The 27636-nt window shown below is 45.9% G+C and overlaps 1 protein-coding gene across 4 annotated transcripts in view; it reads right to left on the bottom strand.

Moving 5' to 3' along the window:
- Positions 1–27636, bottom strand: part of nek11 (NIMA-related kinase 11) — a 69599-nt gene that overhangs the window by 24408 nt on the left and 17555 nt on the right. For 3 of the 4 annotated variants that reach the window (XM_087848577.1, XM_087848578.1, XM_087848579.1), the window contains exons 3-9: positions 26176–26341; positions 23109–23227; positions 22811–22875; positions 21603–21729; positions 2981–3130; positions 2668–2746; positions 5–78 (exon numbers count right to left, since the gene is read on the bottom strand). In XM_087848577.1, coding sequence (XP_087704703.1) covers positions 5–78; positions 2668–2746; positions 2981–3130; positions 21603–21729; positions 22811–22875; positions 23109–23227; positions 26176–26341 — 780 coding nt within the window. The remainder of the gene's footprint in view (positions 1–4; positions 79–2667; positions 2747–2980; positions 3131–21602; positions 21730–22810; positions 22876–23108; positions 23228–26175; positions 26342–27636) is intronic. The other variant, XM_087848580.1, reaches the window with a different exon arrangement.

Raw genomic sequence — 27636 nt, 5'->3', positions numbered from 1 at the left:
TTACACGTGCTTAGCGACGGCTGCAGCATCGCTGTTTCCTCTCTCTGACGAGACGAAGACAAACCTGTCCTTCATTCTCTGCAGAAACAGAGACACAGAGACTCTGCAGAGCTTTGAGGCAAATTATTTTTCTGCACAAAAAAGAAAACTTTGAACAGTTCAGCCTGAGTGTCCTGGATAATAACACGAAGTTAAATATTGAGCGTCCTCTCCTGCCGCTCCAACAAAGCTTACAATAGAGAGAGCAGCCCAGAGGCTAATATTTCAAAAACTAATCCCAGCACAGTGATGCATTGTGGGTCACTGAGGCAGCGGTTTGCTGAGAGCCTCCAGAAGGAAACAAAACAGCTCACAGATGCAGAAATGGCAGCCCAGGTTACCTGTCACGTCAGGTACAAGCAAACGCGACAGAGACGCAGGAGAACGGCTGAAATCACACCCAACACAACTCGGATCTCTCCCAAAGAAGCCGGAGGCGCTGCTTCTGCTGTCGGCCGCCCGAGTAAAGAAGCAGATCAGAGGGAGGACACTCAGAACCACACAGGCTCATAAAAACAGCCCCACAAGATCACAGGAGATTCACTGAGCTCGGTCAAAGATGGCGAGAGCTTTAAGAGGTTTAAAGGTGGAGATGGTCGGTTTCTGCTGGAGCTGTGGTTTAAAAAACTGCACCCATCAAACACTTTGAACATTTGTTTCAGTGAGTTGAGACGTTTGTTCACCCCTAGCTTCAGATTGTGTTCTTACTTCACTATAATAACCTCGAGCTCGTCACACTGAGCTTTAACAGGGGTCACACGAGGCTGCTGCTCCTCGCTCTGCAGACACACAACAACAACAACGACACAACGCCGGGTCTCGTCAGGAGCGAGGGGAATCGGCTGGGACGTCACCGACACACCCAGCAGCTCCGCTCACCGTCGTCGGCTCTGCGCGGACGCCTGCCGGGCACACGGCGCTCCTACTTCCTCTAACCTGAGGAGAGCCAGAGCGGGCACAGCCACCCACACCTCATGTTTGGTTTCTTATCTTTAAGTTTAATTTCATTTAGCTTCACTCTCGTTACACGCGCTGGGTCGCGGGAAACGCCGTCGGGATGCCGTCTACGTCCTGTACGTAGCGCAGAATTAACAATAAAGCTTTAATTCGCCCTCCAATGATGCCAGCTGTCAGCGTCTGCACTTCCTGTGTGATTTCCCTCGATCGTCCTGCTCGGGCGTCTCTGCTCGCTGTGGAGGAGCTTCAGTGGAAGCTTCGTCTTTAAGGCGGCGAGATCAAAGCTCAGAGCGGGAATCATTTTTTAATAAGTAGGTTCAGTGTTGAGTTAAATCCATCAGTGTGTTGTCATTTAATCATTTGTGTGCACAGCACTGGAACTAGCGTTGTGTGACTCTGGGAAGTGTCCGTTACTCCTCAGATCTTATCCCGGAAATTTGCCCAAGACTTCGGAGACATTAAAGCTGCGTCACCTGCTACGGAGCGCTGCAGGAGATCCTCAGCTGCCATCGTAACGCCCCAGAGCGCCGCGCTGCAGCGTTAACATTAACGTAATAATATTTCAGTGGAAACCATGGCAACCCACTCCAGGAAAACCATAATGTGTTATCTCTCGCCGAGTTCCCCGAACATCCAAAGAACTGAGCCTCCAGCAACACACACACACACACACACACACACACACACACACACACACACGTTTTCAGCACTTCAGAGGACATTAAACTAACGGGGAAATTATGCAGTTTCTGATGACCCGTCTACCTGCCGAGAGCGTCTGTTATCGACGGGGGCGGAGTCAGAACCGTGTGGTGCAGCCGGTCTGTGGCCACAGAAAGCGTCCCTGCAGCTGCTGTCGCTGCTCTCATGTTGAAGTTTGTTTCATCTTTGATGCTTTCTTCCATTCCCAGTGAACTCTGCTGCCACGTCTCAGCCAATCAGCATGCGCCTAACAGGCCGGGTCGTGCATGTCGACCAGCGTGCAGCGGTGGTTTTGGAGGACTGCACGGGAGCACGTTTGCTCTGGCTGAAGAGATTAATGTGAACTTTATTTAGTGTGTGTCTGAGCAGCATCCTGGGCTCGTTTAGGACGACCAGACGTTTCATCTTTGCAGGAAACTCCCAGCAAACGAGTCGGAAACATCAGAGTGACGTTTCAGCTTCTCTGTGGATTTGACAGCTCGCTGGTTCCTCCGACTCACCGCTGAAGCTGCTCTCACCTTTTCATGTCCAAACCTCGGGAGCTAAAAATGTTCCTGTTGAACTTGTAAACGTTTATTCTGTTTGATTTCTGCTCAATAAGATTTATATCGAGCTTTTATTGGATAAAACTGATGCTTCTTAGAGTTTCACTAATTATTATTATTTTTTAGTTTAATTTAATTTGATCTATTTAGCACCACAACACAACAACAGTCACCTCACGGTGCTTTAAGTTGATAGAGACCCAACAATCACATGACCCCCTATGAACAAGCACTTGGTGACAGTGGGAAGGAAAAACTTCCTTTTAACAGGAAGAAACCTTGAAGCTCAGGGAGGGGCGGGGCCATCTGCCAGCTGGGGCTGAGGGGGTGGAGTCAGGTGTTGTTAGAATGACACAGTGGGTGGGAGGCTCTGCTCAGATACCTGCAGCTCACCTGGTGCTGATGCTTAACTAAAGAATCCAACCTGCATGTTCTCCTCCAGGAATCTGCTCTTGAGGATCTGAGCCGCCGTCGGTCTGGATGTTGGTTGTTTCTGCAGCATCCTGTTCACACAGAGACAAACAGCAGCTGGTTAAAGCTCAGAGTCAGTGACACACTCGGTAAATTCATAGCAGCTGACAGAGGACAATGCTGGGACAGGAGACGGGTGCACTCTCTGTCTCGGTGATGATCTGAGGATCAAAACACGGACACGGTGTTTGCTTATTAACGTGAGCCGTCTGACTGAAAGCAGCCTGGGAGACTTCACCGAGTGGTTAGCCTGACGTCCTCCTCACCTCCGCATGACAGAGTTCAGATCTGGAGAGTAGGCGGCGGGCAGCGCTGGCGTGTCTCCCTCCACGATCTTCATCACCACAGACAGGAAGTTTGGACCCTGGAAGGCGTGAGTCAGGCAGCACATCTGGTAGAGCAGGCAGCCCAGAGCCCTGCAGCACAGAGACATCGGCTGGTTTGGAAACGTGTTCCTGCTGGCTCACAGTGAAGCAAACCCTTCATCACGCTGCGACACGTTTACACCTCAGCTGTGTGCGATCAGCCCGGTGCAGACTGACCTCAGGCTCTCTGCTTAGCTTCACTGTATCCTCGAGCTACGAACAGGACTTTAACTCCGCCTTCTTCAAAATTACGTGTTTGTTTTTATGCTGATGTGAAATAGTGATGACATTTGTCGAAGTGCACAACACAAGACTGAGCACATCTAACTCAAACAGCGAGGGCACAGATACCTGCTGATTATTGATCAGCACTGATTAAAAACCCAAAGCTGGGACACAGACAGAGAGTCTGTTAGGACAATGAACCTCACAGCTGCCACTTTAAATGAACAGCAGAGGAGGATCAGCTGAGATGAAGCCTACAGACTGCTGTGACTGCCACCTGTGTCACCGCCCACCTGTCAGTCAAAGCAGCCACAAACAGGTTATAAAAGTTTCATTGGAGTCAATGGAGATGGGCTCAGTTTTGGATGAAGGCCTCAAGTGGTCACTGGAGGAACTGCAGCGTTTGCACGTCAAATATTTTATTTTATGTGCTGGAATGTGCAGAAAATAGGTTTAAATGTTAAACAAATTTCTTCAGTCAGAGAATGTTGCATGTAATTAAATTTTTGCTTGATGCATAAAGTTAAAAGATTAAAACTAATAAAACAAGTTTTAAAAAGAGACTTTTTCATTTGATTACATTTTGTATGATGATTATGCAGAAAAAGTAGAATTGGGCTGAAAGATCTATCACTTTATCACCTATTCAGGTTGTAAATCGTGATTTTAAAAAGTAACTAAGTAACTAATTACTTTTGAAAACAAGTAATCAGTAAAGTAACGGGATTACTTTTTTGGGGAAGTAATCAGTAATTAGTTACTGATTACTTTTTTCAAGTAATCAACACTGGTTTTCACGACTGCTAAAGACGTGGAATCTGACCTGCTGCTGTTGGAAACACAGTGATGGTGCAGCAGTGATGGACGTGCCGGGGCCCAGTGAGCCTGAACGTCCTCTCCAACAGCTGAGACGGCTCAACATGTTTTGAGAGCTGATTTCGTGACTTCTCTGTCAACATTTTTCCATCTGCAGCATTCCAGAAACATCCCCAAACTCTGATATGCAGCTAATAAACTCAGCTTGTAGCACAATGTCAACAAACGTCTTCATATTTTCAAACTTAGATTCTAATTGCTGGTCATCTTGGAAAAATTACATTAAAATTCATATTAAACCTCAGCATTCATGCTCCTTATCGCTGATTAAAACCCTGAGTGCATCAGCAGCACGGGGGTGCAGTGGTTAGCACTGCAGCCCCACAAGCTGCTGGGTGTGTCTGTGTGTGCGATAGACTGACTGTGGGATCACACTGCTGGGATACATGCCATGCCAGTGCAACCATGACTTGGATAAGCAGGAGAAAATGGATGTGATGGATTTACTTTAAGTAGTTTACTTCACATTCTAACCAATCAATCAGGGTAGGCGGGATTAAATGTTGCACAAGCTGGAGCACAGACTGTACAGAAAAGATGGACATAGATTCCTGAAGACACAGTAGAAATGCCTCAAACCTGCAGTGTTTATAATGGCCACCAGGGGGCTTTTAGCAGTCTGGTTATATAGGCCGTGTCCCAATCCAGCGACCGCACGCTTCGGAGTTCGCGCAATTTGCATCACTGTGCTGTCTATTTATATTTACAGTAAGTGTATAGTTAAATTATTGTATAGTTTTTATAATGTGCTATAAGCACGTGTGGACTTTTATAGAGCTGTTTCTAATTTCGTTATACTATGTATGATGACAATAAAGGCTTTCAATTTCAGTTCAATCCACCTGTGACTCAGCTCATGACCACAGGGGAGGAACACACGCCTCTAAATCATGAACTCTGGGCTCTCGCAGGGATTTTTGTCGGGTTTGTTGAGTGCGTTGTTATTTAGTGTTTCAGTGTGTGAAGCTCTTTATAAATCAATCATCGCTTCTCTCAGCACAGCGTCACCTTTAAATCTAACGAGTCTCATTCAGCCCCCAACCTGAGTCCAGACGACACGAGTGAAACGAGCGCAGACACTCGCAGCGCCGACATCAGTCGGAGGTCAGCGCTCGTAATTAGAGAGGAACAGATCACAGCGGATGATGATGAGGAGGTAATTAGCAGCAGAAAGTGACGAAGGTTTCTTCAATTTAACAGTCAAATGGTTGAAGCTGAAACCTCCGACATGCTGGAGCTTCACAGACGCCTGCTGTTCTGTAGCTGTGTCAGGATAAACTGGAATATAACCGTGGGGGGGCATGGCCTCTGACAAGCTGTGTGTGTGTGTGTGTGTGTGTGTGTGTGTGTGTGTGTGTGTGTGTGTGTGTGTGTGTGTGTGTGTGTGTGTTTCTGTTTCAGTGGAAGATTAATCTTATAGATCTGCAGTGGGCTTTTTTGCCATTGAGCTTCTTGCTGTGAACAAAAATCAGGATGTTATTGCTCCTGGCTCTCTGAAACAGACCGCCAAAATAAAAGCCTCACAGTGGAACGCTCACTGAAAAAAAAACCTGCTGGATTCACATGAAACAAATATGTAGATCGTTCACACTCAACAGAAACATGTTTAGCCACCCTTCATCTTCAGTTTAATAACTTTTCTATGTTACAAGATTTTTATGTTATTCTTTCACACGACGTCTTTACATCTCGTGTCAATATAACACAAAATGTAACAGTCTGTTTTTATTTTTTAATTCTAAATGAACAATCTTCACTTACATTATGTTTGATTATTACTAATTTGATGATGACATCATTAGATATCAATTAGCATTAGCTAACTGGGGCCTTACGTGCGCCTTTCATGTTGCTTGGTAACCAGTCAACATTACCAGTAAAAACAAGTTACCGCAGTAAAAGTCTATATGTGCATAAAGGGTCTACTTGCTCTCTCCTGGTGTTTGAGCCTTAAATTTTTATTCACCTTCAAGTGTAGGTGTCACAACGGCCACGGGCCGATAGCTAGATCGGACTCGATTGCAGATAACCACAACAGAGACGGCTCAACGTTTTGCAGTGTTTATTATTTAGTCAACAAGTGAATATGTGGCAGGGTGTCACTGATGATGTAACCGTGCGACAGTGGGGGTGACCGGCGTGAACCTCGCTTTGAGGGAGAGGCAGCGATAGTCCAGGGGAGTAGTGGAGAGGTCCCGCTGTGTCCAAGGTGGTGAGTGAGGCTGGAGGGCAGGCAGGTGAGGGTCCTTGTGTTTTTCCTGAATATGAAGATGATCCACGGAGAGCTGAGGTTGAGGGTGATAGCAAAGAAGGTCCAGGGAATGTGAGGTCGTTGACGAACTGGCGGTGAAGGAGAGTCTGAGAGGGCCTTAAATCCTCAACCTGATTGCCCTGAATCAGTCTCAGGTGTGCAGGACTGCAGCAGGGATTATGGCTCCGCCCAGGGGTGGAGACCAAGGAACTCAGGTGCCTGATGGAATTTTCCAGTCGAGTCTCCAGATCCTGACAGTAGAACTCCACACCGCAGTAACGTTTCCAGAGCCAGGCACAAAACGGCGGACGGTCCCTTCTTTCGCCTCTGTCAGTGCGCCCCAGGGTGGCTGTGGCTACAATGTAGCTGCCATCACCAGTGTGTGAATGTGTGGATGACAGGATGTGTAAAGCGCTATACAAATACAGGCCATTTACCATTCTTTTCCTGCAAAGTCTGTTCTCGGGGGCGGAGCTTCCAGAGAAAACACCCCTACTTTGTTTTTTGTCTTCATTTGTGTTGGAAGTGACAGCAGAGCTGTACGTTTGAATTCTTTCAGAAATCTCTCAGTCAGAACATGCTATCATGTTTAGCTAGCGAGCTAACTTCCTGCTAACTTCTAACTCTATTAGATGTAATAAATTCTGTTTTCATGGATGTTAAACTTAATTGTTCCACCTGGTAAAGCAGCAACGCTGATGATTTTATTAAAGATGCAGTGATGCTGCAGTGTTCGTCTGAAACAGCTGATGACGTCAGACTTAAAGAGCAGATAACATTCTTGTGAATATATAAAAATAATTATCACAACACCAAATTATTAAAAATGATTAACAATATAAAAAAACTAAATTATGTTTAGAGGAGAGGTTTAGTCCAGTCGTGTTGTACCACACATTTAAAAAGTTTAAATATTTGAAACTGGAACGAGCGGTTTAAATACACGTCTGAGCTTTTTAACAACCTGGCACTGAACACTGAGAAAACCAAAGAGGTCATTGTTGACTTCAGGAGGCACTGACCCCCTTTACATCAACGGGGAGCATGTGGAGAGGGTCCACAAGGACCAACAACAGCTGCACCTTCTGACAGTCCTCGGGAAGCTGAACTCCAACCTGCTGCTGACCTTCTACCGCTCGTCCATTCAGAGCCTGCTAACTTACTGCATCGCAGTATGGCTGCACCAAGGCGGTCAGAGCGAGGCTTCAGATCATCGGCTGCGCTCTCCCCTCCTTGATGGACATTTATTCCTCCCGCTGCCTCAGCAGAGCAGCAAACATCATCAAGGACAGCTCCCACCCTTCTCCCCAAAGACCATAACCACCCTGAAGTCACACAGGCACCAATAACACACTCCCTCACACCAGTTTTCCCATTTCCCTCCATCAATCACCACCAAGAAAAGAGATCGTGGAGACATTTATCTCTGACCTTCTCATTGCCTCGATCACTCGATCACTCAATCACTCAATCACTCATCTCACCAATCCGCATACCGTCAGAACAGGAGCACAGAGGATGCAGTCTCCATCACGCTGCACTCTGTCCTCTCACACCTGGACAACAACAACACATACGCCAGAATGCTGTTTATAGACTTCAGTTCAGCGTTCAATACAATCCTCCCCTCACAACTCATCAGGAAACTGAAAGACCTGGGCATCAGTTCCCTCATCTGCAAATGGTTACTGGACTTCCTGACCAACCGCCCCCAACATGTCCGGCTGGATAACCGCTGCTCATCTACAATCACAATGAACACCGGTGTACCACAAGGCTGTGTGATGAGCCCTTTCCTCTACTCCCTCTTCACCCACGACTGCAGACCTGCCGATGGTTCCAACACCATCATTAAGTTTGCAGATGACACCACGGTGATTGGCCTCATCAGTGACAACGATGAGGCCGCCTACAGGGAGGAGGTGGATCGTCTGGCTGAGTGGTGCGACACAAACAACCTGCTGCTCAACACTGAGAAGACCAAGGAGCTCATCGTGGACTACAGGAGGAATGCTGACCCACATCCACCCATCCACATTAAGGGGACGGCTGTGGAGCGTGTGAGCAGCTTCAAGTTCCTGGGAGTCCACATCTCCGAGGATCTCATCTGGACGACCAACTGCTCCAAGCTGGTCAAGAAGGCTCACCAGCGCCTCTTCTTCTTGAGGACTCTGAGGAAGACCCACCTGTCCTCAGACATCCTGGTGAACTTCTATCGCTGCACCATCGAGAGCATCCTGACCAACTGTATAACAGTCTGGTACGGGAACTGCTCTGCCTCGGAAGGCGTTGCAGAGGGTTGTGAAAACTGCCCAGCGCATCGCCGGAGCTCCACTTCCTGCCATAAAGGACATCTACAGGAAGCGGTGTCTGAAAAGGGCTGGGAAAATCATCAAAGACCCCAGTCACCCATCACATGGACTCTTCACCCTCCTGCCCTCTGGGAGGCGCTACAGGAGCCTCCGGACTAAGATCACCAGGTACCGGAACAGCTTCTTCCCTGTCACTACCCGATCCGTACCGGAAACCCGATCGGTACCCCGCATGCGCAAATCTTACGTCACTTCCTCTCTTTGCCAGCATTGCGACATTCAGTATATTTGAATGATACAGTTAGCGCCCAGTTAGCTCCTAGCATTTCTCAACAGCTCTGCCTCCTTTTCGACTGCCCGGGACATTTAAACAATGGATAATCCGTATACAAACAAATTCATGCTTTTCTTCTCAACAGAGAGCGTTCCCCGATTGAACAACAGCGCCGTAAAATAAGAAGAATGGCGCCTAATGACAGAGTTAATAATACAGACTTTGTAATATGTCAGGTGAAGATTCAGCAGCCAGATTAAGTGTTTACTGACAATTGACAGTGATAGCGGACATCATCATCACTATTCCAACAATCCTCTCCACACAGACAAGCATAAACACACTCGACTATCACTAAATCAAATTTAACACACGTTTGTAATGACGCCAATTCAGTTTACAATAGGGTTCATTCGCTCGGTCAGCAGGGGGCAGTATCCTCGTACACTGGGGAGTAAACTGCCATTAAACGAACAGAAGAAGAAGAAAACATCTGCACATGTGCAGTAAGGATCGGGTAGACCCGATTTGTACCTATCTTTTTATTTTTCGTTTTTGTCTACATTATATTGAAATGCTTCATTATTGGAAACATGTTAAGAGATACTTATTATTCTTAACATCTTAACAGATACTCTGACCTGTAACTATCGTAAAACGCTTCGACCGGAAGTAGACACCTTTCGCACATGCGGGCTACCGATCGGGTTTCCGGTACGGATCGGGTAGTGACATTCCCCACAGCTGTCAGACTCCTGAACTCTGCCTCCTGACATCTGACCCACATTAAACTCATGGACTGGACATACACACACCCACAACCACCTACACACACAATGGACAACTGTACCCTCAAACACACAATAATAACATGGACTGAACCATCACTCACAACCTGCACTTTATAGCCTCTGTAGAAATTATCCACATATCTCACTGATCTTAACTGCACTCAGGGGCGATTTTAGCCCATTTTTGGGGGTGCTTCAGCACCCCCAAAATGAATCAAAGCACCCCCAAAGATTTCTTCCTTTTTTTTGGGACAATATTTGCTGTTTGTGTGACACACTACTAAAAATATAAAAAGCATTCAGTACTTGGTTGAGACGTAAGATTTTAACAACAAAAGTATACATAACCCCTCCCCCCTCCCAAAATGGTTTGTTCCAGCTCTCCCCTACTCTGGCTCTAGCGCTGCGCTCTTGCTGCCAGAGCGATGGTGGCTGAGACGCAGCGGAGCGGAGGTGTAAGTGCCTGGCTTAAAACAGGACATATTAGCTGCATTTAACCTTCAGTTACTCTTTATATAGTTAGGTAGGAGTCAGACCATGTTTCTTTTTAGCTGAAAAACATTACACCAGGTAGCCTGCAGTGTTGAAAACGTGTTTTCCCACGATGTTTGCTACCCTATAATCCGTCCTGCTCTGTAGTAAAATCAGCGACATTTGACCATCGTGTTGCTCCCATTGAAATGTATATAACCTATTTAAAATCTAAAACTTAAAATTGTCCGTAGCCTGCTGTTGTTACCACTGTCCTGTTTGAAATGGATACTAACTAGCTAACTGACTGGATGCCCATTAACCTTATAACTCCTGTTGTGTGTGTGTGTGTGTGTGTGTGTGTGTGTGTGTGTGTGTGTGTGTGTGTGTGTGTGTGTGTGTGTACAGAGAGACAGCTAGGTTCATAATTTTAAGCTAGCTTGTTTCAAAATACTGCAGCTTTAAATGTTTTCTAAAAGCACACATACACTTATCAGTGTTTCTCACACTTTTTACAGTGTGTACCACCTGATTAAAAATGTCAAGCTCTCCCAAGTACCACTATGAAAGCATGAAACTCATAAATATTACAACACAAAATTATTATTATTATTAAATGAGTAAAATTAGTATCTGCAATAAAGATTTTTTCATACATTGTATACATTCTACCACAGGCAAAGTTGCCTCCATTTTTATAGTTTTTTATTAATATTTTGTAATAATTTATTTGTAATAATTTATTGTTTTGGGAGTATTTTTTATGTATCTGTATTATATTAAACATACACATATATAAGTGAATCTCTGTCCAAAAAATGCACTCAGTTTACTTTTTACTCACTATGAGCATCACTCATTATTCTCCCCAGTAATTAAGAAGGATATGTGTTTTTTTATTCCAATCCATTCTTCTTTTGCAGCATTTAAATAACCTTGATCAGATTTGATGGTTTTGTTACAGACTTTTCAAAAAAGTGTTTTGCTTTTCTTTCACAAATGTGGGATTAAATTGTGTTAAAATGTACAAAACAGTGATGTCATGTTTTGTGACGAGGACCCAGGCACAGAGAGACTTGATGAATTTAAGAATCTTATGATTTAATAAAGAAATTTGCAGACTTGCACTGAGAGGGTAAAATTATGATGACTGATAACGGAGATGAAGACAACAGACGATGAGGACAGAGAGAAACAGGGGTTTAAATGCACCAAGGAGACAGTTATAGAGATCTTGGGACAACTGGAGACATTTAAGGATGCAGGGACTGACAGAGACAGGGAAGAAGTCTCATTGTGACAAGTAAAGTTTATCTTGCCTGGCTGGGCAGCTCTCTGGGTGCTCAGCACCCCCAAAGCTCTGATCCTAGAATCGCCCCTGACTGCACTACTGTATAGCTCTGTGTAAATAATCATTCTGTACATACGATCATTTTTAATCCTACAACTGTTTATAACTTGCATAGTTCACATTTCTGTATAACTGTATATCTCAGATTTCTGTATAGTTCTTTATTTCATATTTATATCCTGTACATAGCTTGTACTCACTACAGCCTGTACATACTTATAGTTATAGAATATTCATAACATACTCCATACCGTGTACATTATAACATACCATAATAGACCCATTTCTGTAACATACTTACATATCTATATTATTGCTAATATATATTGTAATATATCTATATCACTAAAGCACTTCTGGATGGATGCAAACTGCCTTTCGTTGCCCTGCACCTGTGCATGTGCAATGACAATAAAGTTGAATTCTTCTTCTTCACAGATGCCATTGTCTCCTGAGGTCTGCAGCATCACCTCATTGTCATTTCCCAGCAAACACTGCATCGTTAACGAGACGGTTATCATCAGATCCTGAATTATTTGTGACAAGCAGAGTCAATCCGTTGATACTGAAACATAAAAATGGAGTAAATTGGTAATAATTGAAAGCTTGTGTTTGTTCATGGGGATGATTACAGACAGAAGCAGAGCTGATGGTTTGGGCGTCGCTCGTACAGATGGAGCTGATTAAAGAAGAGATGACAGAACGTGAAGCAGGTCAGAGAGGATGAAAAAGAAAGGAGGGAAGATTTTACTTCTTTTTCATAACTGCTGCAGTTTGTCCCAAATCTGCTGGCGTCATTGTTAATGTCCAATCACGTCCAACCGCTACAACGCTGCTGCTGCAAACTGCACACGGACTGAATACAGTTTGAGGAGGAAACAAATGCATGTTGGCTTTAATCAGGACATGACGACAGAACAAAGAGTTTATCAGAGACGTTATCGTCAGAGTGTGAACGCACGCGTTTAATCAGACGTCGGAGCAGCTGCCGCCGCCGCCGTGTACCGCCCTCCTCCATTCATCCCGAAGAGGCCGTCTGATCTGAAGCCTGCAGTTTGTGTCATTAACAGGCTGCCAGGCGAGTGTTTGGTTTCACTCTGTGGTTTTAACAAAGACAAACAGAAGTTTGTCTTTATGATCAAGAACCCAGCAGGCAAGTGCCAAAGCCTGCACTTCCTCCAACGTCCACTTGCTTCAAGACGGAGTCAGTCCCCACAGACATCGAGCAAGTCCAACTCTGGTGGGGATCAAGTGCACCTCCCTCTCTCATTTTTAGCGCTCCATCTAGAAAGCGTCTACAGCACAAACAAATTCACTTCCACTTTCAGCGTTGGGGATGGCACTACGTGCAGCGGCATGAGCCGGATCATTTCCTTTCTGACTTTTCATTGAGCATCTAAATCCCGCTGTGTCTGAGTAAAGAAACAAAAGAGAAACAAAGCAGATGGAAAGTGTCAGGAGGCTCAAAGCTGACTTCAAGAAAAGAAAAGAGCTGCTTCCTTCTGCAGAGATATGCAGATGTGGATAAAAGAAGGATGACGTGCTGCACGGGAGCAGAAAAAGTTTCAAAGCAGACAAATTTCTAAATGCGACGTGTAGAAATCTACTATTTATTTATAATGTTTATAGTGTTTACTCACATAAACAGACTGTTTCCATCTGATCCGGGCCGACAGAACAACGGAGAGAGGAGGGGGTCTGGCTGTGTTTGTGAACGATAGATGGTGCAACTCTGAGCATTTATCTATCAAAGAGACGCTATGCTGTAAGGACATTGAGCTGCTAGCAGTTAGCATGAGACCGTACTATCTACCGCGAGAGTTTCCACACGTGATTATGATAGCTGTGTATGTCCCGCCCTCTGCTAACGCTGCAGCAGCCTGTGAGGTCCTGCACACTGTGACCAGCAGACTCCAAACGCAGCACCCTCAGGCTCTTTTCCTGATCTCTGGGGACTTTAATCACACCTCCCTGTCCTCCACTCTCCCCACCTTCACCCAGTACGTCACCTGCCACACCAGAGACAATAAAACATTGGACTTATTGTATGCCAACACCAAGGAGGCATACAGCTCATCACCTCTTCCTCCCCTGGGGGGCTCAGATCACAACCTGGTTCATCTCTGTGTATAAACCTCTGGTACGCAGAGAACCAGTTGTGAAACGCACAGTAAGGAAATGGTCGGCAGAGACTGAAGAGGCCCTGAGGGACTGTTTCCGTTCTACTGTGTGGGACAGCCTCTGAGGCCCCCTGGAGGATGACCTCAACAGCATCTCAGACTGCATTACGGATTACATGAACCTCTGTGTGGACAACACCGTACCCATCAAAAAGGTACGTTGTTTTTCTAACAACAAGCCATGGATAAATCCTGTCTTGCAGTCTTTAGATCTGGAGACAAACAGGAGCTGAGATTTGTTCAGAAGAAGCTGAAATGGAAGATAAGGCAGGGGAAGGAAAACTACAGGAGGAAGATGGAAGAGCAGCTGCAACAGGACAACATCAGAGGGGTTTGGAACAGCCTGAAGACAATCTCAGGACAAAAACCAACCCCCCAGGCTGCAGGAGAGTTGGGGTGGGTGAATGACCTAAATAACTATTTTAATAGGTTTGATCAAACACCCACCAATCCCCCAGCATTGTCCCCCCCGCTGCAATCTCCTTCATCTTCAGGAACGAGCTTCGCAAGATCAAGGTGCGTAAGGCTGCAGGTCCAGATGGTTCCTCAGGTGCTGCGCAGATGAACTGTGTGGCATCCTAGGTTATCTGTTCAACCTGAGCCTGTCACTGGGGAAGGTACCACAGCTGTGGAAGACCTCCTGTGTGGTACCGGTACCAAAGACCTCCCATCCCAAGGACCTCAGCAGCTACAGGCCGGTAGCCCTGACATCGCATCTGATGAAGACCCTCGAGAGGTGGGTTCTAAACCATCTGCGCCCCCTGGTGAGGTCTTCATTGGATCCGCTGCAGTTTGCTTACCAGCCTGGCATTGGGGTGGAGGACGCCATCATCTATACAAATACAGACCCATTTACCAACTGTGCTGGCACCGCTCCTCTTCACCCTCTACACTGCAGACGTCTCCATCAACTCCCCACGCTGCCACCTACAGAAGTTCTCTGACGACTCTGCCATAGTCTGCCTCATCACAGGTGAGGACGACTCAGAGTACAGACAGTGGACTGGTGTCAGCAGAACCACCTGCTGATCAACGCCGGGAAAACCAAGGAGTTGGGGGTGGACTTCCGGAGACGCAGACCCACCACACTGACACCGGTGAACATCCAGGGAGTGGACATTGAGATAGTGGACTCTTATAGGTACCTGGGTGTTCACCTGAATAATAAACTGGAGCCACAACACTGATGCTGTTTACAGGAAGGGTCAGAGCAGACTCTACCTGCTGAGGCGGCTGAGGTCATTTGGAGTCCAGGGAGCGCTTTTAAAGACCTTCTGTGGTGGCATCTGTCATATTTTACAGTGTGGTGTGTTGGAGCAGCAGTTTATCGGCAGCTGAGAGGAAGAGGCTGGATAAACTCATCAGGAAGGCCAGCTCTGTTCTGGGATGCACCCTGGACCCAGTGCAGGTGGTGGGAGACAGAAGGACTCTGGCCAAAATAACATCTCTGATGGACAGTCTCCCACCCCATGCATGTAAATGTTGCTGAGCTGCTCAGGGCTCGCAACATCGCTAGCCCGACGTCCCGGGGCTAGCGATTTCTCCAGTCGGGCTACCAAAATCTATCTCTGCCCTGCCCGTTGGGCTATCTTATGCCGGGCTCACACTGTGCGATTTTTTCAGTCGCGCGATTCAGCTCCTGCTCAAACTGCACGATTGACTCGCAGGGGTTAAAAGTTCGTAGGTCAAGATGCAGGGTCTCACACTATACAGCCCGATGCTCTGATGCGACCCGAGTGCTCACACTGTGCGTCCATAAAATGAAGGTTATAACAGAAATTCTGTCGCTCGCTCTCCCTCTCTGTCTTTCACTCACACAGACACGCACACCACCGCCATCAACTTTGCTAAATTGCTATTGAAAAACATTGATCAGGCAGCTGTGATTGAGCAGCAATGTCCATCCAACTATTTTCACGGTTGTTGTGGTCGTGATAATTTTGTGAGGCCACATCAAAGAGGCTCGGATGAGCTTTCCAAAGTTCTACAAATGCCTCCATCGCTTGTGTCCAGATCACACGCTGCACTGCCGTGCTACGCCGTCTTTTTCGCTGACATTTGTGTTTGCGCGTGCGCAGTGTGAGAAACTACACCCTCACGACGGTCGCGAGGATTTCAAACATGTTTGAAATCCTCACGACCAAGCGATTGATGATCGGGAGCTGGTCGTGAGGTGTTAATCGCTTCTCGTTACCCCACGTATACTACACGATGCACGACGCACGATGAAGGCCAAAATCGGGCCGATCGCCAAAACGGTCGCACGACTCAAAAATCGGCTCAAAATGGGCCAAAAATCGCACAGTGTGAGCCCGGCAATAGGAAGGAAAAAGATATGTCAATGCTTTTGCATTCTTTCGGAAATGTATCTGGGTAATTATGTCATTGGCATCGGTGAGCCAGAATTTGCGCTTGTTTTTTTGCTTTCACTTTGCAATCGCGCGAACTGTGTATAGAGAGCGACAGCACTGATTGGTGAGTGATGATAATTTGCGCACCAATTCCTCTGACATCGTCTTATCAATCGTTAGCTTACTATGCAAACATGACAAGTGAAATCTCCTGCAGCTTAAACATGTGAGAGGTTGATCGCGCAGAGAATCGCTGAGCGTTATGTGAGTGCGTGTGTAAAAGCAGCAGGATATATATTTTAGTTCTGCTGAGCCAAATAAGACAGGTCAGGGTGAAGAAGTGACAGCCAAAGAAAAGCTTACCACAAAACGGAAAAGTTATGACAAATCAGACTATAAGGCAAAAAGAAAGTGCAGCTTTATGGTTTCATGGACAAAAGAATTTCTGTGGCTGCAATATGACAAGCTAAATAACCAGGGCTGCACATAAGTGGTCCGCAGGTGCGTATTCGCTGTCAAAATAAAAAGAGCGCACAAGATAAGAAGTTGCAACGCGTGTTTGCGTACATAAGATTTTCAGGAGGAGGACAGACATTTGTTTAGAACTCTTAAAGATGTCGAAGAAGCTCCTTTAAGCAATTACTTTGGTGTTTTGTTCCTCCACCTCCAAAGAAATGTCAGAAGGAGTCCGAACCACAAAAGAAGCACGTATTCTCGGACAAGTGGTTGCAGGAGGTGAGCTGGCTTCAAACAAATGATGAACGCACAGAGATGTGGTGCAGAATGTGCCGTGAAAATCCCACTCTAGCGGACAAAAACAGCCTTTTATATGGACGCAAACGCGCGTTGCAATGTCTTATCTGGTGCGCGTCTTTCATTTTGACAGCGAATGCGCACATGCGGACCACTTATGTGCACCCGTGTAAATAACATAATGTTCTGCCGGGTGTGTTGTTGGTTTCCCCTCGATTTCTGAGTCGACAAGCGCCTTTGTTACTGGGACCAGTAATTTTAAGAAAGGCCCCCATTAGAACCCATGAGAAATGCATTATTGCTCAGTCTGCAATATCTTTCCCAGAACCAACACCAATTGCAAATAACAATCCTGGTAATTGCAAATAACAAATAACAATCCCTGGTAGCCCGAAGGGCTACCAGGGATTTTGAAATTTTGCGAGCCCTGCTGCTTCAGTGACAGACTGCTGCATCCTCGATGCATGAAGGAGCGTTTCTGCAGGTCCTTCCTCCCTGCAGCTGTCAGACTGTACAATCAGAACTGCTCCCAACAAACATAGATGTTTATGTAACCCAGGTCCCACGTAGCTATGGTAAAGCTAGAGTATATAGTACAATGAGACTGGGCTTGTAGTGCTACTAATCATGATACTTGATACCCTCTAATTGAATTAATAAGGACCACCACAACTGTATTTTACACAAATTAAATCCCTCACCGGGTATTTATTTAGACAGCAAAGAAATGAATAAAATAAACAGTTACTTTTATAAAATGAATTGAATTAAAATAAACAAACAAAAATACTGTGAAAGTGACTACATGGATTATAAATAAAAGATTATCAAAACAAAATAACTCTCTTATGTGCCAACTGTTATTTACAACAGCTCACACCTTTAACAGGGATAAATTTCAACCTTTGATAACAACTTTGATTACAACTACACACTTTTCTCAATTTAAACCAAATCTGTAACAGTGGGCCCACACACACACACTTTAACCTGTCCACACTACACCTGCCGCACGGTGCTTGTTGCAGGCCTGATTCGAAGTTCGGGTGCGGTGAGGCCTAAAACTGATGGCCGCTTCACTCAAACTGAGCCATAAACAAAATACGTGCACTTTAGTTCCAGTTAGTACTCACGAGTCCAATGAGTTTGTTAGTGGGGCAATCAGAAACGGGCAGTTAGTTCACCAGTAGTGAAGACAGTCAGGGGCGAGAAAACAGCAGGGTCCATCCGGGCAGAAACCTCTCTCTCCCTCTCCTTTCAGAGCGTCCCTCGGCTTCTAAACATATTAAAACACTTGAGCTACAATACCAAATGCTATCACATAACAATTTAGCATTAGCATGCTTTGACTGAAAATCACAGAGCTAAACATACAGCATGGCATCACAGCACATAACGCGGTAAGCTGCGCTAATTAGCAAGCCGCTAGTTAGCATCACACATCGCGCCATTTTACCACTATAACGAATAGTTACAGTACAAATGTCAAGGCACACAGACTCATTTACCTCTTGCAGATCACAAATAAGAAATATCAGGACCACGGGTAGTCGACCTCAATGATACTCTTAGATGTAAAACCCACACCACGTTTGCCTTACGACATCTCTCTTTGGACTTAGCTTCTGTGTCCGCTCCCACAGATTCACACAAACCTTACCACTCGTCCCGCCCCCATAACAGAGAAGAATGACATTGACTGGCTCGTCAGCAAAAACAACCAATTACAATACAACATTAAGATAACTGACATTAGATGGGTAAATAAGTTTAGGTTACACCCCGACATATTGATTCTGCACAGGAAATGAACTCTAAATCATGAAACCCTTTTATTTATTGGACTCTTAACTGTAAATGAAATACACTGGTACCAAAGCATGTGATTTTTAAACCTTTTATCAACTATTTATATTTTAACCATTTTTTATAACAGCAGACTTTTTCTTTGTACTGCAAGCACGAATAATTGCAGACAGGGCTACATTTACATCAGCGCTGTATCTTGCACTATTTTATCAACCGATTCACACTATAACCTGGGTTTGCCTGTTATCTGTATTTAATCTTATTTAATGTAATAACGGTACAGTACTGCTTTTGGTAGCCATTGTCCTTGATGGAAATATGTAAAAATTGTGTTTCTGTTCTGTGTCTCGTGCACTGTTTGTTACACTCCATCTATTCTACTGATGGGTTGTTGTCGCTAATCTGCCGGGCGGACACACAGCTTTGAACTGGAGAATGAAATCATGTAGGATTTTCAAACTGACCGCACAGGGGCGTCGACCTCAAGGTCAGAGGTCAATTTTCTGAAAATGTCTAAGAAACCTGAGGACAAGGTCAGGTAGACTTTTAGAACAGGTACCATAGGTGTGTTTACCACGAGGCTGAGGGGAAGCGCTGGTCACCAGTAAGTTTGTAAAACAGGCAACAATCTGTGTCTGAGTTAAATTACGTAGCTGATTGAATAGCGTTAAGTGTGGAACAGAGATTTATATATATTATATGTGTGTGTGTATGATTGGATCTCCTGTGTTTGAGGAGGAAAATGTAATTTAATCATCCTTGTTATTAATCTCTGTCTCTCTTCCACAGCATGTCTTTATCCTGTCTTCCTTCTCTCACCCCAACCAATCACAGCAGATGGCCCCGCCCCTCCCTGAGCCTGGTTCTGCTGGAGGTTTCTTCCTGTTAAAAGGGAGTTTTTCCTTCCCACTGTCGCCAAAGTTTGATTGTTGGGGTTGTCTCTGTTTTCTTTGTGTTATTGCAGGATCTTTATCTTACGATATAAAGCATCTTGAAGTGACTTCCTGTGATTTAAATAAAATTCAACTGAAAGCACGAGACAGAGAATAATATTGATGATTTGAGAAACACTGAATAAAAGTCACATCATTAAAATTTGCATAAGAATATTCTTGTAAATATTTTTATGTTTAGTTATTCGAGTTAAAAGTCACACTGACTTTGGTAGAAACACAAACTGGTGTTGGTGAGAGAGATCGCTGTGGTTCAACACCACAGACGGCTGTTTACTCCTCGCCGGAGATTCGTTAAACCAGTTGTTATATTATTTTCACGTTACTCCTTAAAAGGACCGTACATGCATTACCACATCATTAACAGTTAGAGGAACCAACACGAATCCTAACGAGGACACGCACGATCTTTCTCTTAGTATTTACGTACGAACACAAAGCGAAGAGGAAAACCGACCCAGACGCATCAGAGCGCCGCGGTGATTCAGCGTGGACACACGAACAGGTGCTTTGTTACCTGCTGCAGCTTTGACAGCACTCTGTGCGTCGGCGCGTTTGCACAGTAACTGTAAGAGTAATGTGACGGCTGCACCGCTCTCCTCCACGCAGCGTGCAGATACCTGAAGAGCCTTTGTAACACGAGTAATTATATAATTGTGACTGTAATGTGATTACTGAATTTACTGCAGTAATGTTACTGAAAAAGGTCATGTGATTCATTTAGAGCACTGTCTGGTACTCAGAGATATTCTTCCTCGTTTCCTGTTGTGCACAGTCCGCACCGATCGCTCACCGAGCACATGATTACACATGATTACATCACACTTCACAATAAAAGCATCTTTCAGTCGTCCTGAACTCTGGAAACTTCCGTCCCACGCTGACTTCAGCAGCTCTCTCCGTCTCGTCTTTCACGCTGTCACGCCACCTCTGCGCTCCACGCGTCGACTGAGCGCGTGTTTGAGTCGCGGTCCCGCCTGCTGCTGTCAGCTCTTTTTGATTATTTCTCTACAAGCGAGGTCAGGCTCATCTCGTCCTCGCTGGATCTTGGCAGAGGCCTCTCTGCATGTTAAACTCAGTCGGCTGTGTCACAGATTCAATTTGAAAGTTGCACAAACATCTGTGGAACAAACCGCTTCAGAGCGCAGGGACAACAAACGCACGCCGTTATCCTCCGAAAACTTAAATCTACACCAACTGTGCCGAGCAAAATATCAGGATTTACAATTTGTGGTGTGATTTACAGCAGTGTGTCGTGTTCAGCATCATTTCCTCGTTATCCTGCAGCCTGTGCGCCTCCTCAGGTGCAGAGCATGAAAACTGGATCTGTGGGTAAAATCTGCAGAAAGTCTCCGTCTGCAGCTCATTCGCTTTCCTTCCTGCAGCAGCAGTTAAATGAATTCCTGCTCTCCACCTGCAGGCGTTCCTCCATCAGCCCTTCCCACGATGCACCTGTGCAGCCTCCAGCTCAGAACCAATCACAGCAGAGGAAAATGAAGCTGCACAAAGCTGGTGTGAAATTCCCTTTAACCGAGGTCGGGGCTTTTTATCTGAATCCTTTCATCTTGTTTCACAATGACAAAGAAAATGTTTTGTCTGAAGGAGGCTCAGAGCTTGCACACAGACAGCAGCCTGCAGCCACACTCAGAGTCCGTCTCAAATCCTTAAAAACTTCAAACCGGCCAAAGATTCTGATCAGCGGTTTGATCCGACACTAAAGAAATACCCGAAACGTCACGAACGACCAAAAACGAAGCTGAGCTTTGCAAATGTGCGGTCAGAAGGTCCAAAGGCAGAACATGAGCTGAGACACACGTCATCAGCCTGATAAAATAACTCTAATAACCAATAACAACTATTTTAATTCGATTTTGAAAATACTAATTTGAGCACCAGTCAAAAACACTGCACACTTTAAGAAGTTACCAGATGTCAGATTTGCAGTCGTAGCCCTGGTGGCTCAGCACCTCTGGGCTCATGTAGTACGGAGTCCCTGTGAAGGTGGTGGCCAGGTCACATGATCCCATCAGCAGGCAGGAAACACCAAAGTCACCTGGAAACATGAGAAGCATCATCCTGATGACTGATGTGCTGTCAAACTGAACCTGCAGAAGGTCCGTGAACACCTGGACCTGCACACACCAAACACATGATAACGTCACAGGTACATCCCACAGATACTGAACGATCCACAGATACTGAACGATCCACAGACCTGCTTTGATAGGTGCAGAAATCATAAAGAATCAATGAGCTGTCCCACGGGCAGTGAAGGTTTCCAGCACCACGCTTCAGACCCGGTTTCTTTCCTAAGCTTCAGGTTTGGCCTGAACAATTTACCCGCTTCCTTCCAAGTCTTCTGCTTTTTTGTTCTGTCTCTAAAGAGCAACGCTGCATTATTCACCTCCAGCAGCGACAAAAAGCTCTTCAGAGCTCGACGTGGGAACATCACGCTCTGAGCCGAGACGTCAGAGGTTTAAATAACGTCTGTAGGAGTAACGGAGCCGCGGAGCGTCAGAGACACTCAGCTGTGAAACACACAATGAACATTTAAAGTTGGAGGACGTACTAATCCAATGGAAATGGAGCAGAGTGACCTCTACTGACCCCGACAGCTCCAAAGCAACAGCCAATGAGTGAATGAGCAAATGTGTGGATACAGATCTAGAACTTCTAATTCTACGCTGATGTATTTGACTATCTGATCAACATAAGGCTGATCGTGACACCTTTGCTGAGAGCTACTAACTGTGCCGAACTTCACGCCGCTCACATGACCTCACAGTAGGTTTTGTCGCACAGATCTGCGGCGTCTCTGTGGAGTCGGCGCTCCGTGTGTGCAGCTGGGAAACTAAACGGCCATCACAGAGTTCTGGTTCACGTCCAGAACTGCAGACGGCAGCAGCAGCAACAATCTGCTGAGTTTACACTCCACACGCTCGGTGTAAATCCACTTCCTCCTGCGTTGCTACCCACTCGTTAGCTGGAAGCACGCTTCTATTTGCGGCCCCGTTTGTTGTTGTTGCTGTTAGTGAGAGGAAGAAGCCTTTTAGGCAGCAGACAGTTTTGTTATACACGCACAAACGTGAGGAAAGTACCGCAAGCAGCAGCAGCAGCAAAAAGAGGACGCTCACCGATTTTAACGAGGTTTCGTTTCAGGAAGATGTTCTTGGCCTTCAGATCTCGGTGGAGGATCCGCCTGCAGAGAGGATTTAAAAGCAGGTCGCAAACTGAAGCCACTGCAATCATTTGCTAACATTAAACAGCTACAAATGTTTCTGTTTTTGTGACTCTTTGTTGTCACCTACAATCTCATTAAACCACAAAAACGTGTTTCTACTTTCTACCAAGTGTCAAGTGGATAAAACATGTGGAGCAGGACAAACATTTAAAGCCAAAGACGACTTCAGAGGAAATAACAGAAAACTGCACCTGTCATGTATGTAGCGAAGGCCGAGCAGGAGCTGGATGAGCCAATCAACGACCTGGCTTTCAGGAAGGCTCCGCCCAGCTCGTCTCACCTCTCCTATCTTACAGTCCAGATCCCGATCCTGAGGGCACAGCGAGGAGGAAATGATGCGTCGCTCATTCAGAGGCCTGCAGCAGCTGGATCCACGTTTAGTAACTTCACGTGTAAAGTCAGGACTGAGGTGCATGTGTCATTACACTTCACTCCACAGTGACAGCTCCACAGTGGCTCGGTCTTTCTTCTCAGCTTCTGAGTGAAATGAAGCTTTGACAGCAGACCAGTTTGGGAACGTCAGAGAGCTTCACTCCATCAGCTCATTAACGTGCGGCTGAAGCTTCAGCTACAGGTCGGTGCTGCTGTTCGCGTTCTGTCAGACTGATGCAATTAAAAGCAGCCGCACCAACTGCCAGCAGCAGTTAACTGTAGCCCGTCCACTGATGTGCCGACGATTATAATCAGATTACTGAGATATTAAAGGAAAGTTCAAACGTGCTGTGATTCCAGCTTTGTTCGTTCACTTCTGTGATTTCCTGTTTTTTCTTTGTCAGGCTGAAGCAATGCCTCAGAGTCGTCCACAGCTCTGCAGGGGATTGTGGGTAATGGCACAGCCTGTTCATGTTTAAATGTGTTGAATTACACTAAATCCTCACAAAAGGCCTAAATATTGTTCAGTCTGTGTGTTTGTAGAACAGAAAAGCAGCCGTTAGCAGCACAGCAGCACGGGAAGCTTCGTGAACTGTTCTGCAGCAGTTCTATCATTTAAGAAACATCTCTAAACTGCGACACATGGTTTCCTCAGCTGAATTGGAAAAAACTCATTCATGCTTTTGTGTCATCACGCTTAGACTACTGCAATTCCCTGTTTACTAGCTTGGATAAATCATCTCTTTCTCGCCTCCAAGCTATACAAAACGCAGCAGCCAGATTACTGACTCGCTCTACCAAGCGTGTTCACATTACTCCCATCTTATATTCTTTACATTGGCTCCCAATAGAGTTTAGAATTCACTTTAAAATTCTTGTTTTAACATACAGAGCACTAAACGGCTCCAGATTACTTATCCAAGCTTCTTATAAAATACACTGCTGCTCGTCATCTCCGCTCACAGACTCAGAGTCTCTTAGTTGTTCCCCGTACACGACTGAAGACAAAAGGGGGCGGAGCCTTTCAGTCTGTTGACCCAAGGCTGTGGAACAGTTTACCACTACAATTACGTTTGCTTGACTCTGTGGATTCTTTTAAAAAACAGTTAAAAACCCTTCTGTTCAAACAAGCCTTTCGTTGATCTACATATTTTATATTTTTACATTATTTACATTTGATCTTTTACATTGTATATAATGTTTGTTGATTTTACTGTTTATTTTAATATTTGTGTACAGCGCTTTGTGATTGTCTGTCTGCGAAAAGCGCTTAATAAATAAAGTTTACTTACTTACTTACTTACTTACTTACTTACTTACTATTCAAATCTTCAGATGCTGAAGGAGGCGGGGGAGGATGGGGGGGGAGAGAGCTGGGTAATGAGGGGGGAGGATCGCCGTCAGGAGACGTAAACGAGCGGGCGAGGGGCATACTCCGAGTGTGGGAGGCAGAGAAAAACACGAGTGGAGATGAAGGCAGCGTGAGATTCATTAGTGGAGAGGCTGAGAGTGGAGACGGCACCTGGTGTCATCGAGACAGCAGGCGTGAAAGATGGAGCGGAGGGGGGGCGGGGGCTTCAGTTTCAGGCTGTTGCTTCATTGTGTCTTCATCAGACAGACGGGCTCCACAGGCCCAACATCTGCTGATGCAAACCTGCAGACCTGCAGCTTCTGTCACGGTTGCTTCATTCTTACTTCCTCGTGTTGTGACTGAGGTCAGGATGTTTTTGAAGAGCACGGCGGCGCCGAACAAAGAGAACTCGGTTTCACTGCAACGTCAAACAAACCAGACGTGCGGGTGTAAGAAACGTGAGACAGGGAGGCATTTTAAACCCGATAGGGAACAAACTCTAACAGCTGCGTCGGGCAGGTTGGCTTAAGGCAGCTTGAATTCTGCACATTACAGAAGGTCAGTGTTGCCAACTCCTCAGTAAGGAAAATCGCTATTGGCTGTCCTAAAAGTTGCTAGAAGTCGCTAAATGACGTCATCACCTAATTTGCATAAATGGTCATGCTAATGTAATTGTAACCTACGTTGTTGGAGAGAGAAATAACATCGTGGAAGTGAGTAAAAAAACGTCCTAAATGCATTTAGAGTTTATTTAGAACTACAAATTAAATTTATTTTAGCAATTATTGTTTTTTGTAAGGTCACAATTCCAACCCTGCTCCTTTATCCGGGCTTGGACCGGCAAAAGTCTTTTTTTAGTGACTTTTTTTTAGAAAAAAAGTTGCTAGGGGGTCTGAAAACTCGCTAAATATAGCGACAAAGTCGCTAAGTTGGCAACACTGCGGCGAGTTAGCGCGAACCCATGTTCCCGTGGTAGATGACCGAGAGTTTGAACCCACATCAGGCGTGTCTCCCACCAACAGGCAGCGTTTCAATCAAGCCTCGAGCTCCAAGGCTGAAAATGGGAACCGTGCCTGCAGTGGGGGAGAACAGTCAACCCGAGCATGCTGAAATGCTACCAAAAGAAAAGACTTTACCACCATATGTCTCTTTGGGACTTAAAATGCTCATTCAAACAAGCTGGTGTAGCTACGTCAGCTACGTCAGCTGCTGTGAGCGATCCACATTCAGCTTTAAATAAGAAGCAGAAAAGCAAAGCCTGCAGTTCCTCTAACGTCCACTTGAGGCTCCAACAGTGAGGTTAAAACAGGAGCAAACAAACACCAGTTTCCTCTGGTCATTGCAACTGTTTTAGATCCTTCACACGTTCGTTTCTTTAACACTTGATGGTTGCATTATTGGGGGCGTGGCCTCTTTAACTGGCGGTCCGACTGAATTTACTGAGATTATTTTTGTTCAGTGAGGTTTTGGATCAAAGGGATTCAGTCTTCCAGACACTGGAACCTCTCCCCGTGAGTGCTCCTGGTTCCTGTTACCTGGCAGTACTCTGTGATTATGCAGAAGGCGTCTCTCTCCAGGAAGCTGTGGTAGAAGGTCAGGATCGCTGGGTGGTGCAGCTGAGACAGCAGCTGGGCCTCCTGAGTGGCTCTAACCGTCTCGTCGGGTCGAAGGTCACCCAGAGGAATCTGCTTCAGCACCTTCCTGGATGAGAGAGACAGGTCAGAGGGACGTTGTGCAGGTGTGGAGCACCTGTTTACTGATGGCGTTCATGACGTTCACGGCAGGGAGCTTTTAGAAAAGTTTGAACCAGAGCCTTAAAGTTGAAGGATGCACACAGCGTACTGAGTAAGAACTTTGTGATATTTCTGCAATAAAAACACATCCAGAGGGAGAGCGCACAGACTGCTAATGTCAGCACGCAGCTACAAAACTGGAGCAGCGTCTCAAACCTCCGTCCTCGCCCTCAGGGAGGTAATCAGCTGCTGCTCACCGAGCAGGCCGCCTCTCCAGCTCTTGTTAAATTGGTGAGCAGGTCAGCAGGTGAACTGGAGGCTCTGGTTTATTAGCTCCCTGCTCTCACCCCCTCTCCCTGCTCTCACCCCCTCGGCTTCACTTTCTGCTGTGAAGACAGCAGAAACACAGCACGGAGTCAAAGTGGTTAAAATACGACCTGCTTACTGTGATTATGTGATTTCACTGACCCAGCACGTGCTGTAGTAACTTTGGTATCTTAAAACACCAGGAAGACGGTTTATTTTCCACTCAAAATTCTTTTATCCCATCTTATTTATCGTATACGAGCCCCTCGTTAAACATCTGGGTGACTGATGATGTCATCACAGGCAGCTGTGGGTCCTGGCCCGAAAACTGAAGCCAGCGTAGAAGCACCAACATCTGCACTTCCTGTGATTGTCAGGGTCCCTGTGCCTACCCGGTCGGCTCAGTATGGTTACATGTTTTTATATTCTTTTTTTGTTCCTGCTCTCTCCCTTCCCCTCTTTCCCTCCTCCCTCTGCCTGGGCGGAGCTCACCTGTGGGCTCCTGCCCTTGGCCCACGCACCTGGTCGCAATCACGCACCTGTGGCTCATCACGACTGTTCCAGCTCCTTTAAAAGATGGCAGCTCTGTGTTTCTTGTCGCTGGACCGTTGCCGACCCTCGTCGGTGTAACCCCAGCTCAGTTACTTCTAGAGTGTTTTCACAGCGAATTGCCTTATGATCCCTTCATGTCTCTGTACAGATTCACTGGACCAACCCCTGTGTTACCTGAGTGATTGGAGTGTGAAGAGGAGCGTGAGGAGTGGATGGAGTGTGTGTGACGTTCGGCGTCTTTCCCGTTCCCGGAGCCCGGCTTTCCCCTCTTTTGTAAATAATCAACTGGTGTATCGTAATAAAGACTCTTGTGCTTTCAAGACCTAGCGCCTGCGCGTGAGTCCGTTCAGTCCTGTTGTGACAGTGATGTCAGAAATAAAACAGTAAACGGTTTTGGCCTGTACG

This window comes from Neolamprologus brichardi, chromosome 11, assembly GCF_056152115.1.
Source record: "Neolamprologus brichardi isolate AB-2024 chromosome 11, ASM5615211v1, whole genome shotgun sequence".
NCBI classification, from domain to species: domain Eukaryota; kingdom Metazoa; phylum Chordata; class Actinopteri; order Cichliformes; family Cichlidae; genus Neolamprologus; species Neolamprologus brichardi.
Note: the sequence above shows the minus strand (reverse complement) of the source record. Positions and strands in the feature narration are given on the sequence as shown.